We start from the raw sequence: 16,476 nt of genomic DNA, 5'->3' as shown, positions 1-16,476 counted from the left end.
ACGCCACACACTAAGGTGTAAATGTCATGTGACAGAGTTGTCAGCATAACACAGAAGGACCTCAGTGTGACAAATGCAAGCCTGGCTACTTTGGTGACCCAAGTCGAGGACGATATGATGACTGCAAACCCTGTCCTTGTCCATACACAGAGACATCTCGACGGTAAAGATATAAAACCTGTGTATAATATAATATAATACAATTAAAATTAGTAATAGTAAATAGTAATACAATTTTTTTTTGAATGGAATTTTGACAAAACAACAAAATGTTGATGTGTTCAAAGGTTTTCGGATACTTGCTTCCTGGACCATGACAACCAGGCAACATGTGACGCCTGCAGACCTGGTTATACAGGGCGACGTTGTGAGAAGTAATGCTGCAGCTCATTTGCATATACTTGTTGTTTTAAAACTACATTTTGTTGTGCTGAGTGCATGTATATAAGAAATATGTCATCATCTGTCTTCTTTTTTGCCACAGATGTGCTCCAGGATATGTTGGCAACCCTCTTCAGCCCAACGGCCAATGTATCCCTGCTGCTAGCCGTGAGCATTTTTCCTTTATTTTTGTTTACAGTTGTGATAGTAAATGATTTATTAGATTAATATTAGCTGCAAGATTTATTTGTTTGCCTTAAGCTTTTTCTTTTCTTGGAATTTCTGCCTCCTTTTACCCTGAAGGTCAAGTGAAGCTTTAGATAATGATTAACACTCAGTGCACTGCATGCTGGAATGCCAGCTGTTTGTGACCAGGATGTTCAAAGCATTCCAGATGTAATTGTCAACCATATGGTGTTCTTATCCCTGTTCAGTGATTACCAAGTGTGATAACAGAGGAACCATCAATCCCATCAGCAAACCATGCTATTGCAAGGTATTAAATTGCACTACAGATACTCTCTTTTTTTAATACACCACCATTAATAAGTTTGGGATCGGAAAGATTTCTTAAGCTGCATTTATTTGATCAAAAATAAATTGTAATGTTTTGAAATATAAGTCCAATTTAAAACATCTGTTTTTTATTATTATTTTAAAATGTGATTTATTCCTGTGATGGCTAAGCTGATTTTTCCACATCCATTTCTTCAGTGTTCAGTGTCACGTGATCCTTCAGAAATCATTCTAATATGCTGATTTGCATATTATTTTGAACAGTGTTTGCTCTTCTGTTGTGCAGGCCAATGTGGTTGGTGCTCTTTGCGATGAGTGTAAGAATGGCGCTTTTAATTTGGCGGCTGATAATCCTGAAGGTTGCTTGCAGTGTTTCTGTATGGGAGTGACTAAACAGTGTGCCAGTTCAACCTGGAATAGAGATCAGGTAACCACATCCTTAAATCTTGTCATTGTTTTACCTTTTAAAATCGATGTTTCAATGTTTTTGACATATATTTGTTGGTTAATCTGGGTACGAGGTGGTGTCAACGGCCAGCTCTTCACACTTTCCAACGCAGCAAATACTATGACCATCTCTGAGGGCATCACTCAGAGAGCCAGTGCAGAGGTGGTCTACCGATCCTTCACCAGCATCCCTAATGACATCTACTACTGGGTCCTGCCTCAGAATTTTAGAGGAGACAAGGTGAGAACATCCTGTGTGGTACAATGCCATATTTACAATTTGGCCTTTGTAATATAGCGCATGTCAGTGTTCTGCTTTTTAAAACTTGTTTTCCTGTCCTGCATAAAGGTCACAGCTTATGGTGGAGAACTGCAGTACAGGATTCGTTATGAGACGCAGGCTCATTCACTAGTGATTGATGAACGACCAGATGTGGTTCTTCAAGGCAACGGCATCTTCCTGGAACATTTTTCTCAGACCAAAACACTTCCTAGAGTACCAGCCACCATCACTGTGCCTTTTAGAGAGGTGTGTTGCAAATATATGTATTTTTAAATGTATATGCATCTTTTTATCTTCTCTTTATTAGGTGGTCCAAAGGAATTGAATTTTAAATATAAGTTACATTTTTGGGTACTGTATGTATACATTATATTTTAAATTATTATTAATAATAATTCCTTTGTTTATATTCATATTTTAAATAAATTAATTGGTCAACATCTTAACCGTAATATATTTATATTTCAAATAAATTTTGCAGTTTAAATAAATAATTATACAAATAATAATAAGAATATTATCTTACATTTTGTTTTAATAATAATAATAATGTTTTTTAATAATAATATTTTTAAAGGCTGTAAGTTGAAACTTGATCTAGCTTGATTTGCTATATGAGTTTTCATTGCTTGTGATCCCCCAGTCTGCATGGAGACGGTCAGATGGACAGCCGTGTACTAGAGAGCACCTGCTGATGGCTTTGGCCGATATCAGCGTCTTTATGATCAGAGCCACTTATGCATACAATATGGCTGAGAGCAGGTAACTTTGCACTTTTAGTTTTGCTCTTGCTCATTTATTGTACATTGACTTTTTATGTCCTTTATATATGCATCTTCTAGATGGAGTCACATTGTGCTGTTTCGTTCCTATCTGTCGCTTAACTGATTTTGTGAACAGGATATTAGTGTTTAATCTCAATCTCTCCTGTTCAGTATCTCCAATATTCAAATGGACATTGCAGTGCCCCACCCTACAGGAACCGAAAGGGCACTGGAGGTGGAGGAGTGTGCCTGCCCTCAAGGATACACAGGACCTTCTTGCCAGGTATATTGCTTTAACTTTAAATAGCAACACTCTGTTTGTGTGAACTTGTGTCAGCCTGAGTTGATGCAAAAACCTTCCCCTAAAGCAGAGGTTCTGCCTGTCAAGTTAATAACAGCCTTTTATTTATTTTCTTGATCTCTTAATGGAAGTTCTTAGCAACTCCTGGAACATTTTAGCTCTAAAGCTCTATGCCAATGAAGAGAATGGATGCGGAGTTTCATCCATAGACACCTGTGAACCCAGCCACCTCTGACTCACCCATTGTTTGCAGGACTGTGATGTTGGCTACACCCGTACACCTGGACTTTATCTTGGCACCTGTGAGAAGTGTGACTGCCACGGGCATGCCAGCGGCTGTGAGTCAGAGACTGGAGATTGCCTGGTGAGTTAACCCTTCCATTGCAGTGATTATGCTGTTCCTGGATGATTTATGGAGTTCGTTTGAAGTAGGGATGTGCAAAACAACACATATTCAACATCACATAGTTGGTCAGTTGCCTTTTCTAGTTTACTAATCAGTTGTAACTGGAAGCCCTGTGTAATTAGGCTGGATTTGGGTTCATCTGACCCCAGCTGTCATTAGTCAGTTAAATGAAAACATTTTAAACATAATCACAATTATCAAAAAAAGTTGACTATCATGACTAAAATCAAAACAAATCAATGCTATCTAACTCATCAAACTGATCAGCCTGAATAATGAAATTATTGGATACATGTTTGACATTAACTAAGATGAATAAAATTAAAGACCAAAAAATTTATAGGAATAAAAAAACATAAATTCCTTATTAATCAACTAGTCGGTTATTGGATCACTAGTCAAGAAAGACTGTATAACCAAAATATATAAGAAAAAATACACTATCCTGACTAGTTGAACCATTCCCACTGTGGAGTGATTTATGACACTTTTCCCTTGTTTTAGAATTGCCTGCATAACACAGTTGGGCGCCGTTGTGAAAACTGCCTCCCTGGTTTCTATGGAAATCCAAAGACTGGTGATCCACAGGCATGTAGACCCTGTCCTTGTCTAGGACACTCCAGTAGCCAGTGAGTTTGCCTTTATCTATTAACTTTATCAAAGACATTTTTCATATAAAGAGGCTATCCTTTAGGCTTAACCTATAATTTATATTCATCCAATCTAATACTTTTCTTCTTCCGAAGGCCTTCATCTTGTTACTTGGACTCAGATGGACAGCCCACTTGTGAATGTCCTGCTGGTTACACTGGAAGACGCTGTGAAAGGTAAGTGTATATGGTCCAATGAGAGGGTAAACCTCACATTCAGTAAAGCTGGGCTGGCCAAACTGGTGATTGGCATTCTTTTTCTACTGCCAGTAAGCATGTGTCTGGTGCTTTCCAGCGTCTCTTCAACCATTTGTGATTGAATGGCATTTGTCTGGTGGTATGGGAGAAGCAAGCCTTGAATCAGTGCCACCCATACCAAGTGTCAATGTCTGAAGGCTTTTTTTGGAGGAGTTTATAAGTGGAAGCAGTGGTGATTAAAATATTAATGTATTGTATATCTAAAAAAGGCACCTTTATCAAGCATAAAGGTTTCACTTCTCTACTGAGAGAGTAAAGTTTCCTTCTTACTGTCAGGAAGGATGAGATGTCTTTTTGAAGGTGCTGAAGTAATTAGTTGGATAATGTCACTTATTTTAATGCTTCAGTGCATCTTTGTAAAGCTTTTGCTGCATTTTGAGCAACTTTTTCTTATTTCAAACTCTTCTTCTAGACATTTGTGGGTCTTTAGAGTTGTTTATGCTTCCCATACTGAAGCATAAACAAGTTGATGATATGGATTTTGGATCCTTGTCACTTGCTCAGAGGGCAAAAGCTTTTGGTGTCTGGGATTAAAAAAAAACAAATTGCTTATATTTGAAAAAGAAATTTGGTTCCAACTTGCCCTGTCTCATCATGGCTCTCAGCATTTCCAGCTGCGGAGACTTTTACCTTGAAGGATCAAAAGGTTTCCTCTCCACTACATCTGATGATGCTTTCTACCTCAGCCCTGGGAAGAAGCAAGTTCTGGATACAACTGACTATGACATTGAAGAATATTTTGATAGTAGAGAAGGTAGTAGCTTTTCAGGACCTGAAAGAACTACAAGATCTTTGCTGTCAACAACTATACGTAGTTTAAGTCACTGTTGGACTCGTGGCCCCCTGCGTTACACAGCAAGTCCTGAGGGGCAACAGCTGAGCTTCCAGCTCCTCTTGAGGATGCACATGAATCGCTTCAACCAACGCCTCAGTATGCTTGATAGCAACACATTGGACATGAAAGACAGCCTCGAGAACATAAGGAAGCAGCAAAGTCGCTTCAGCTCTCAACTGAAGACACTAACCAGTGTTTTGTCTCCAAATGACCAGAAAGACAGAATTAATGAGTTGGCCAACAAATACACAGACATTAAAACAAAACTAAGTAAACTAGAATACAAACTTGAGATACTAATTGATGGCTTCACTGCCTTAGTGCAAGAGTTAGACAAAGTCAAACATGCGCGTCATGTGGCACGTCCACCACAGGATCACAGAGAAACCGCTGTGGTTGCTACCACCCTGATTCCAGCCTTGACTACAGCTTGGATTACTCGCATGTCTACCAGCGGATTTCAGAAAAGAACTGTTATTCCCAAAACCCTGCCAACTCCTCATACTATCTCCACAACTAGCTTTGCATCTGGCCGTTCCCAGACAAATGGAAGTTCAAGAAGAGACACTGAAACCAATTTCACATCAAAGGCAGACAACAAATATCATAGTAAATCTTCTAGGAGATCAACAGTTCCCAAAGGTATTGTCAGCCGTCCCCTTACTACATCCTCTGAAAGAACTTCAGCCTTGGTCACCTCCAATAAAACGCAACAGAATCAACAAAAAAGAAAGGCACCAACTGAAGTTTCCCTAACTCCTCAAAAACACTACAAAAGTGGTCCAAAAATAAATGGTAAGTCTCAAAAAGCTACAAGGAAACATGACCAACTTTCCCATTCACCTACAAAGCCACAAGTAACAAAAGAATCTGCAACTAAATTTCAGATTCCTCCTCCATCGCATACAAAAATCGCAGCTAAATCTTCCAAGTCATCAAGCAAATTACAAAAAGGGGCAGGTATTCCTTCAAAAAAATCATCCAAATCTATGAAAACACAAAGAAATGATTTGGAAGTAAGACCATCCAAAAAAGCCACAAACATCAGCAAACCTTCTCACAATGTCCAAACAAAGACAAGACATTCCAAGACTAAGTCCTCTAAGCAAAATCAGTTAGTTCCTTCTCATGAAGCAAGAGTTGCATCAGACTTGAGGTCCAGTCAAGCTGAGGAGTTTACCTACACAACTGCTTCTAGTAAATCAACTGACAAGAAAAGATTACACTCCCCTAAACCAAAAGTAAAAATAACTTCTCCAGGAAAATCAACTCGGAGCAACAGATTTAAAACCATTAATATTTTAGACATCTTCATGAAGAGCAACAGGGGCCAAAAAACATTAACAAGATCTATGCTAAAACAAGACGAGGACCTTCATATTGTTCTTGGAAGGCTGGCAATTCCTATCAAAATTATTCCTGATTACTAGACGTATGTTAATTACTGTATCATTTAAAATTTTCATTGGACCATTTTTTCCTCTCTAAGTCCCATAGGAACTATTCAAAATGTATTGAATGTTGAGGCTTGAGGTTTGACCAAACTATGATGCAGAAGTGGTATTACATGTCATAATTCTTATAAAACTAAGCATGTTGTAAACTAGGCATGTGGTACTTTACATTTTTATTTAATAATCTGATCCATTCCTGATGTTTTCAGCAGAATTGTGGAAATAATGTTTAATAATATTATGTGATGTCTTTGTTGCATTTAGACATTGTGTTGCACATTTACAATGCTGCTTGAAAGTTTGTGAACCCTTTAGAATTTTCTGTATTTTTGCATAAATATGACCCAAAACATAATTAGATTTTCACACAAATCCTGAAAGTAGACAAAGAGAATCCAATCAAAAAAAGAAGACAAAAATATATACTTTGTCATTTATTTACTGAGAAAAATTATCCGGTGTTGAATATTTGTGAGTGGCAAAAGTATGTGAATCTTTGCTTTCAGTATCTGGTGTGACCCCCTTTTGCAGCAATAACCGCAAGTAACGTTTCTTTTAACTGCTTTAGCCCATTCCTCAGTATAGAACCACTTCAACTCTGTGATGTTGGTGGGTTTCCTCCTATGAACTGCTTGCTTCAGGTCCTTCCACAAAACTTCAACTAGATTAAGGTCCGGAATTTGACAAGCCATCCTGGACCAGATGCTGCAAAACAGGCCCAAACCATGATACTACCACCACCATGTTTTACAGATGGGATAAGGTTCTTATGCTGGAATGCAATGTTTTCTTTCTCCAAATATAACACTGCTCATTTAAACCAAAAGTTCTATTTTGGTCTCATCCATCCACAAAACATCTCTCCAGGATTCCTCTGGCTTGCAGATGGGCAGCAATGTTCTTTTTGGAGAGCAGTGGCTTTCTCCTTACGACTCTCCCATGGACACCATGGTTGTTCAGTGTTCTCCTGATGATGGGCTCATAAACATCAAGATTAGCCAATGGGAGAAAGGCCTTTAGTTGCTTAGAAGTTAGCCTGCAGTCCTTTGAAACCTAGTGGACTTTTACAAGTCTTGATTTTAGAGTGTTCTTCCTTGGTGGAGCACTCCTGGGGAAGGGGCAGCTGTGGCCTAATGTCCACAAATTTTAAACAGTCTGTCTGACTGTGGATTGGTGGAGTCCAAACTCTTTAGAGATGGCTTTGAAATCTTTTCTAGCCTGATGAGCAACACCAACTCTTTTTCTGAGGTCCTCAGAGATCTCAATTGTTTGTGCCATGATAAACTTCCACAAACATGACCAAACTTTGATAGATCCCTGTTCTTTATATAAAACAGGGCAGGCAATGACACCTGATCAAACACCTCAGAGTCAGAACAGATGGACTCTAATTTTACCTTCAAATTAACAGCTAATCCTAGAGATTCACATACTTTTGCCGCACACAGATATGTAACTAATTAGTTTAATTCATTTAATCTAATTAGTTTAATTCAGATATATATTTTTTGTCTCATTTGTTTGATTGGGTTCTCTTTGTCAACTTTCAGGACTTTGACAATTCTAAAGCAGCACTGTATATACAATTGTATTCGTCTTTATTTATCCACACTGCCTACTCATCTTATTGTCTTAAGTTTGTGAACTCAGTCAACATAGAACCTCAGTTTGGCCAAATATGACAAAAATTAAGTATTTTCAGCAGTATACGTTTAAAAGGTTTGTTGAAGTATTAGTGTATTGTATTGTATTGTATTAGTGTATAATGTATTAGTCTGGACTACCTTGGAACATCAATTAACCAGGTAAGACTTTGTCAAGTTCCTCAGCTTCCACAAGCTTGGGGATATGGTGGTTTTACACTCCTAGACACTTTGATTGGGTCTTTCTGGTTGTCTTTGGCTTTATTTATTTCAGTCCGTCTCTGTTCAGCAAAGTGGCTTTTCAAAGAGAGAAAGACTCAACATCTGCTGGATGTTGAGAGCATTCATGGCTGTAATTTATTCATTTTTTGAACCTTATGCTATGGATCCTCTGTTATATGTGATCTTATATTTCTCTTGTGGTGACCATTGTGGGGTTTGCTCTTTTGCTTTTCTTGTGTTATGCCAAATGAGAATCTGACAATCAATAACTGCTTGTACATGCACAAACATTTCATGTCATGTGTTAAGCATCCATGTTGGTTGTTTTCCAAAGTATTTTCTTGATATTGGGTATTTTTTATTATAGAGTAAGCTATTGTTTAGAAATGTCTTTTTGTCTAATGTACTTCCACAACCACAAGCTCCAGTAATGCTTCATTAACCAAACATGAAATGTTCATTTTAACTCATATCATACGCTTGAGCATTATATGTTTTTTATAAGATATCCCTGTTACGAATTACTTTTCCCCAACCTTATTTTTTCTTCCTTTGTGAACCAATAATCTGTACTTAAATCAAAGTGACTATGTTAGCAATATTAGGCTGTCTGAGAACGTTCAGGAAGTATTTGAAGAAGCTCTACACATTAATCATATTCTGTGTGACTCAGCCATAGCAGTCATAAATCGCTCTTAATGTTCATGGCTGGTCCTGTCATGTCTCTGTTAATTCCTAATGTGGTTTTATTTTTTACTGCATGACATTCTGAAACTGTTTTTCTAAGGTGTTGTCTATTTTTCCTCAGATGTGCCCCAGGATACACTGGCAATCCCCAACTTGGACAAAGATGCACTCGAAGCAGCGGTAATGGTGGTAAGACTGACAAAGATGATGTACTGTAAAAATTATTCTTAAAATTATAATCAAAAAAAATTATTCTACAATTTCATCACCAATTTGTTACAAAATTAAACGTGACTTCAAGACAAAATCTGTTTATAGATTGTTACCGCTGTGACCAAAGTGGTAGCGAAGGATGTAGTTCAAATGGAATCTGTCGCTGCAAGGTAAGAATTTTTTTTTGTGTGTGTTATGTGCATCACAATTCTAAAAACTCAGTTTTGAAACATACTTGTTTGTACTCAGATGAATGTTGAGGGGTCAACATGTTCCACTTGCAAGCAAGGGACCTTCTACCTCAGTCCTGCTAACAAAGATGGCTGTCTGTCCTGCTTCTGCATGGGCGTCACCCAGCAGTGCTCCAGCTCCAGACATTATAGAGATGTGGTAAGGCCTGATGAGTTACACCAGTGCTTTTCATCAGTCTGTATAGGCATATGTTCATTTTCTGTCTTTTTTCTCCAGGTTTCCACCGTTTTTACCCCTGGCAACTACCAAGGTTTTGCTCTTGTAAACCGCCAGCGCACCAACCGCATTGACAGTGGCTTCTCCATCGAGCTGTCCACAGATAGAACACAACTCTCCTACACTAACTTTAACGATCTCGGACAGGAGCCCCACTATTGGCAGTTACCCAACGCCTATCAGGGAGACAAGGTAGAGTTTGGCAGCATTATGTATTTTATCGTTCTTACAAGCCTTTGCTTATGTTCTATCTTGAAGTATCTTCTCCCGCTTTGAATTCTCTTCAAATGGATTTCTTTCTGCAAATGCATGCTATGCTGCCAAGACCTTTTCTTCCGAAATGTACTTAGTCAGGACAGCTTTTTAACAGCTTAGAAATGTTTTCATAGTGGTTGTACACAAAGGCTATAGTAGGTACTAGTATCAACAAATTTAGTTTGCTTAGGCTTACTTTGACTGATGTATCTTAATATTTAGATTTTTTTCCTTGTTTTGAATGTGATACACTGATTTAAGTGTTTCTGAATCTACTTGCCATTTTTAGAAGTCTTACTCTGCTCGGACTAGACGAGCACACAAGGTAATCTTTGCAGGTTTAGCAAGTGATCATGTTTGAGTGTGTCTGTTGTGATTTGGTCTGCTTTATTTCTAAAATTAGAATGATGCATGAATAGATCATCTGTGCATCATGTTACGATTTTATTTTGCCTTAGTCATGACTTGAAGTGCATGGGATTTCATCGTAGATGCATTCTGACTTCACTCAAGGCCCTGTTGACACCTAGTAACACCATGTGGTCACTTTTTTGTGATTTTAGAATTCGTTGAATTATTAAAAATTGAGGGTTCGCTGTTCACTCTGGTGTCTGAAAAAATGGCTTTATCAAAGTCTTAAAAAAAATGAAATGACTCTGATGAAAGAGGCATTTTGCTTGTCTTGGAAATACACGTCTAACAGAAATGTTACATAAAAGTATAACTGAAGAGTTCAGATGCAAAAGTGCCATCTGAAATTTTCTTCTAAAATGAGCATTTTTCTCAGGCTCCAATGTTTATTTTCAGTTATTTCACTTTAATGGCAATGAAAAGAACCTATTCATTGCCATTAATATGAAAAGATTACTAAACCTACACATGAGAGTCTCATTTTAGAAGGAAATTTCAGATGGAACTTCAACTAGTTGTTTATAATTCATTATTTTATAATTTAGCTTTTGTATCGAGATTACAGAAATTGCTTTATTCACAAAACTAGAGAGACTCATCATGGATAAAGGACCAACTGAGAAAGGACGTCGCTGTATGGCAGCTAATGAACGATATGGGTAAAGACCTTTTAAGGTCCAAAAGAGCCATTGAGGTATTAGTTCACTATTACTGACATTACTTGAATCCTATAGGCGCTTTAACAGTGTGGCACCCTTCTGTTTGACATAACTGATGGATATTTCTTTAGCAACAGAATGTACTAAATTTAAGCTGAATGTTTGAACTCCCTCTAATCCGTTAATGTTTTTAATAAACTAACTGCTGGAAAGTTTGCACTGAAAATTAAATACTAGAAAACTGACTGATATGGTGAACTTCCAGTAGAATCAGTGAAGGTCACATTATATTATATCTTCATGCATTAACTCCAGCTGTAGATGTTTGAATTGAAAGTGATATGATAGTTTGAGTAGAACAGCATGAAGCAAAGTGAGGTTTAATAATATTTGTTTGTGAGTGACACACTTGAGGTGAGAGCATACGTGCTATCCTGATTCTTACACTGACTGCATGCATTTAATCATCTGATTGGCTGCATGTCCCATTCTTTCCGCTCAACTCAGTTTTGACACTTCTGTCTCTTCATTCTCTCTCTTTGGCTTTGTTTGCACTGCACAAAAATCTGTCATCGTAAGTGACAGGTGACAGCCATTTATAGTGTTTCAAAATATTTGTTTTAAAAATAGGTATCATGTCTTCCTACAATGAAGCAGCGTAACCGTTTTCAGCATTGATAATAAGAAATTATGAAGGATGAAGGATCATGTGACACTGAAGACTGAAGTAAAATTCAGCTTAGTCATCACAATAATGAAATAAATTTGGAAATATATTTAAATAGAAAATGGTTATTTTAAACTGTATTAATATTTCACAGCATTACTGTATTTTTAACAAATAAACAAATGGTGAGCATAAACATTACTTAAAAAACATACTTTCAAAAAAATTTTTTCTTTTTACTCTTTCTAACCTCAAACTTTGAGCAGCAGTGTTCATTGATTACTATAATAATAACTGTACTATAGCATCAGCCCGAGAGATTTTTTCAAACAACAAACCAGAGGCATTTTACATACAGTATGTACTGTGTCCACAATGTAATATAAATAGAATTTAAATTCTATCTGACCAACTTTTTAAATTAGGCTTCTTTGTTTCTTGCTCTTCAGACTGAATGGATTTGTGTTATAAACACACTAATATTTGCTGCCTTATCTGAACAAAGTCACTATATTTCCTGTTCCATCCGTTGTCTTATTCTCACTAGCACCCTGCTGATGAAGTACGCAAACTTGATGATGAAATCTGGGCAATCATCACTAATTTCTCCAATGGGCAGTCTCCCTTCCCTTTCTCTTCATCCTCTCAAACTTCCCATTCTTCATTTGAGGCCCAGAGTTCTCTGTCTCGGTCAAGTGTGCGTGCCCCTTCTTTCCATTCTGGTTTAACTTCCTCTTTAAGGGCCTCTGAGTCCCTTTCAAACGACCCAAGCCATTCCTCTCACCCTGACCCAACTCAGGTACTGTGTGCTCTCACTGGTGGCTCTCACGCAGGCTCATGTTAGGTTACACCTGGGCTAACCATCAACTAGTAGTCGTTCACTCTGAAAATCCAAATTGTTATAATTTACTCATCCTCATGGCATTAAAAACCTGTATGATTTTGTGGAACACCAAAGAAGATATTTTGGGAGGATATTTCTGTAAAGTGTAATGAAAATCAATGGGGTTCAAAATGTTATTGGATCCCGTTGACCTTTATTGTAAGGACTAGTGTTGGGTGATATGCTCCATATTCTCAATGTCCTATCGTCAGCCTATGAGATCACCGATACATAATTTTATCATGCTAATTTATTTACTTGGATTCATAGCTGAAGAGTGAACCAACTCCAGGCTAAAAGCTGCCTAATGTTAGTGTAATCGATTAACTACACTTTATATAATTTTTAGTCAAGTAGCATATGGATGTTATAAAATATTTTTAATATGACTGAATTTGTATTTAACATGATTGAATAGAAACTTTGTAAGTTACAGTTATTCAAACAGCAGCTACAGAAAATGAGCAAAGAACATTTACATGATCAGAGAACATCGTCACTGACTTCAGTCTAGCGCAAATTTGTGCACTTTAAAAAACATTCGTTATAAGCAGTGAAGACAATCTCTTATGCTTACATTGCACGTATATCTGCACATTGTTGTTTATGATGAGAGAATTCATGAGCGAGCAGAATTCAGTCAGTGAGTGCGCACTCAACAACAAAACACTGGTGTTTCAGCGATGACTCATCTGAACGCCTCTGATTGGCCAGTGCATTCATAAACTCATCGAAAACAAATGTGATTGGTGACACTGTAAAACGCAGAAATTACGGAACAAATAAGCCTAATAATGTTAGCCAGATAATAATAGTAACAATCATTATGCTATCGTCAAAAGCATCAGTCACAAACGATATCTCTGACTATCGTCGATACACGATACTATCATCTATTGGCAAAACCCTAGTAAGGACAAAGAAAAACTTTAATTCCCCGACAGATCTTCTTTTGTGTTCAAAAGATGAAAGTCATATAGGTTTGGGATGAAAGGAAGGTGACAATTTTAATTTTTGGATGAATTATCACCTTGAAATGCAACAAACACACATTAAAAAAAAGTTACTTTACTTGTCATTCATGCAGTAGCTAGTAGCTTAGCACTTTCTTAGTTTACACTAGTAAACATTTTCTTGTGATAACAAAGATATGTTGTTTGATTTGTTTTGGATGTTGGTCTTATCAGCAGGTGCGACAGGGAAAAAACACTGTTGCTCTCCCTAGAGGTCCACGGCCTGGCCCTTCTAACAAGGTAGTCACCAGTGAATCCACTTGGTAATCACTAGGAAAACCAAAAATGAAACTTAAAGAGGTCACATTCTAAGTTAAGTTAAAAAAAAAATCTAAGTTCCCAAAAACAATATTAAGCAGCACAATTGTTTTTAACATTGAAAATAATCAGAAATGTTTCCCTTTAGGTATAGCTTGAATAGACTTAAAAAATAGTAAACCAAATTCTCAATTCCCAACTCTTCTTATTTCTAACTACCATATTTTATTGTAAGAATTTTTATGAAGTTGTTGAAGTTGCAGTTAGTCAGTGACTGACGGGAATAGATTTCTTTTCTCTCAAACTTTCCTCTCTGCTTTGCTTATCTGCTACTTTTCTCTGTCTCTCCTTCATCCACACTTTTACATGTTTCCTTCCGCCTGTGCTCCAGTATGTTTTGGTCTACAATGGTTTCAGCTTGCACCCAGATGACGTGCTCTTCTGGCAGCTCCCGGAGCAGTTCAAAGGGGATAAGGTAAACACATGGATGGGTTCAGGCCTGCCCACTGCTGATCACCCCCCAGGTTGTCTGATCCACCTTAGACATTACTGAATCACTACCTGAGCCAAGGGTGGGATAGATGGGCAAGCCAAAACATCACTTATTAATCTAAACAAATCAACCTGGTGTAATCACGTCATGTCTAGAGCGCTTAATACTGTGGTGCTGACAGGACAAAGTGCTGCTGTAGAGGTCCATATCTGAGGTGTTGATTTGTTTAATGATGTTTTGCTAACCGTAGAGTGTGTGTGTATATATACAGTGTGTATATATATATATATATATATATATATATATATATATTAGTGCTGTCAAACGATCAATCACATACAAAATAAAAGTTTTTGTTTACATAATATGTGTGTACTGTGTATATTTATTATGTGTATATTTAAATACACACGCATGCATGTATATATTTCAGAAAAATATGTTTGTTTATGAAATATGTTTATATGTAATATAAAATATATAAATATATTCATGTAAATGCATGTAAATATTTTCATTATATATTGTATTTGTTGTATCTTAATATATACATAATAAATACACACAGTACACACATATATTATGTAAACAAAAACTTTTATTTTGGATACGATTAATTGCGATTAATAGTTTGACAGCCCTTATATTTATATATATTGTAAATATATTTTGTAAATGTTGCCTTTGTTTAAGAAAACATCAGCAAGAAACCGCTATATATAAAATATATTTAAATTTTAATGTTCACATATATGTTCAGCAGGATTTTAGACCAATGCGATTTCACTTGTCCTGTCACTTGTTGCATTTGTGGCTGGTTAGGGCATATTTTTGTAGTTTGTTTTGTTTTGTATACATTTTGATTTTATTTTTGTTCAACCACATAAAAGCCCTAAACGAAAAAGTCAAAAATAAAACCACTATGAAAAGCAATCTGGCAATTACTTTTCTTTATTTTATGCCTCTTTTTAAAACAATAAACAGCAGCAGTAGCTTTATTTAATTATCATTTTGGGTTTTGTGCAGATTTTATCAGCAGTTTTTTTTGTTTGTAGCATATAAAAATGTCAAACTTTTCTCATGCTAAATTTTATATCAATGCTTTTTGTGATTAAATGTTTTTGATCCTTATGTAGGTTGGCGCATATGGTGGAAAGCTGAAATATACCATCTCCTATGTGCCAGGACCCCGAGGTTCTCCAATAGAAGATGCTGATGTTCAGATTATTGTGAGTTTGATAGCAGATGTTGTGTGTATGTTATATATAATGGTTTTCTTTTAAGGTTTGACCACTATTGTTCGTCACTATTTCTACAGGGTAATGACATCACGCTGGTGGCACGCCAACCATGGAGAAGAGGGCATGGAGCCCGAGAGTCACAGGACTTTGAGATCATTTTCAGAGAGGTGAGAACCCATTCATCCATTACTTCATTCATACGGCAAGACATACGGTTTAGCATGACATGGATGATTTTTTGTTTGTAGGAACACTGGCAGCGTCCCGATGGCATGCCGGCAACCCGGGAACACCTGATGATGGTGCTCGCAGACCTCGATGACATCTTGATCCGTGCCTCGTATCACACAGAGATGCGCTCATCCAGTATTTCAGGGGTCCGCATGGATATCGCTGTGCCCGAGTACACTGGCCTGGCACAGGCTTTGGAGGTGGAGCAGTGCCAGTGTCCTCCTGGTTACCGTGGTCTGTCCTGCCAGGTAGGAACAATGCAGCTTTGCTCTCTGACCAACTGGATGAATCGTAGTAATGGCTTGCTTCCATGTTAGAGTGATGATGATGACAGTATTACTCAATCCAGACATGTGTTCGTTGTCTCTGTGTTCTGTAGGACTGCGCTTCTGGATACACTCGCACAGGAGGAGGCTTGTACCTTGGCCACTGTGAGCCATGTGACTGTAACAGCCACTCGGACTCCTGTCACCCAGAGACTGGCATCTGCACGGTATGAAGCTTTACCAGCAGCTCTTTAACAGAAGTGTGTTCCAGAATGCTTTAACGCAGTAACACAATCCCATTCATATAAGAGTTTTGCTCTCTCTTAGTCAGTATGAACAGTACAGTATACCAAATATATGTCTGTATAATAAATAATACAATATGTATGGAAATGATTTTATAAAATAAGTAAATAAATAAATGAAATAGTTATTTAATCTGATAATAATATATTACGATAATATAATAGTTACACTGCATCTAAAAAGTGTTATATACTATAAATATTTAAAATAATATTAATTGCATCATAAATAGATACATAAATCACTGTTGCTTTTACTCACAAGT

General features: G+C 37.1%; 1 protein-coding gene across 18 annotated transcripts in view; it reads left to right on the top strand.

Moving 5' to 3' along the window:
- The window catches only part of LOC109056836 (basement membrane-specific heparan sulfate proteoglycan core protein-like), a 92,189-nt gene that overhangs the window by 48,923 nt on the left and 26,790 nt on the right, over positions 1–16,476 (top strand). For 7 of the 18 annotated variants that reach the window (XM_042751419.1, XM_042751417.1, XM_042751416.1 and 4 more), the window contains 25 exons: positions 36–163; positions 288–374; positions 485–549; positions 816–877; positions 1,184–1,324; positions 1,412–1,585; positions 1,694–1,873; positions 2,271–2,389; positions 2,563–2,674; positions 2,946–3,056; positions 3,603–3,727; positions 3,845–3,925; positions 8,969–9,036; positions 9,166–9,230; positions 9,310–9,450; positions 9,529–9,720; positions 10,073–10,108; positions 10,784–10,888; positions 12,068–12,319; positions 13,591–13,656; positions 14,066–14,149; positions 15,304–15,396; positions 15,486–15,575; positions 15,657–15,887; positions 16,019–16,132. In XM_042751419.1, the coding sequence (XP_042607353.1) occupies positions 36–163; positions 288–374; positions 485–549; positions 816–877; positions 1,184–1,324; positions 1,412–1,585; positions 1,694–1,873; positions 2,271–2,389; positions 2,563–2,674; positions 2,946–3,056; positions 3,603–3,727; positions 3,845–3,925; positions 8,969–9,036; positions 9,166–9,230; positions 9,310–9,450; positions 9,529–9,720; positions 10,073–10,108; positions 10,784–10,888; positions 12,068–12,319; positions 13,591–13,656; positions 14,066–14,149; positions 15,304–15,396; positions 15,486–15,575; positions 15,657–15,887; positions 16,019–16,132 (2,922 nt within the window). The remainder of the gene's footprint in view (positions 1–35; positions 164–287; positions 375–484; positions 550–815; positions 878–1,183; positions 1,325–1,411; positions 1,586–1,693; positions 1,874–2,270; positions 2,390–2,562; positions 2,675–2,945; positions 3,057–3,602; positions 3,728–3,844; positions 3,926–8,968; positions 9,037–9,165; positions 9,231–9,309; positions 9,451–9,528; positions 9,721–10,072; positions 10,109–10,783; positions 10,889–12,067; positions 12,320–13,590; positions 13,657–14,065; positions 14,150–15,303; positions 15,397–15,485; positions 15,576–15,656; positions 15,888–16,018; positions 16,133–16,476) is intronic. The other 11 variants (XM_042751414.1, XM_042751418.1, XM_042751422.1 and 8 more) reach the window with 11 other exon arrangements.

The sequence above is a fragment of the Cyprinus carpio genome, chromosome B23 (genome assembly GCF_018340385.1).
Source record: "Cyprinus carpio isolate SPL01 chromosome B23, ASM1834038v1, whole genome shotgun sequence".
In the NCBI taxonomy this organism is placed as follows: Eukaryota; Metazoa; Chordata; class Actinopteri; order Cypriniformes; family Cyprinidae; genus Cyprinus; species Cyprinus carpio.
Note: the sequence above shows the minus strand (reverse complement) of the source record. Positions and strands in the feature narration are given on the sequence as shown.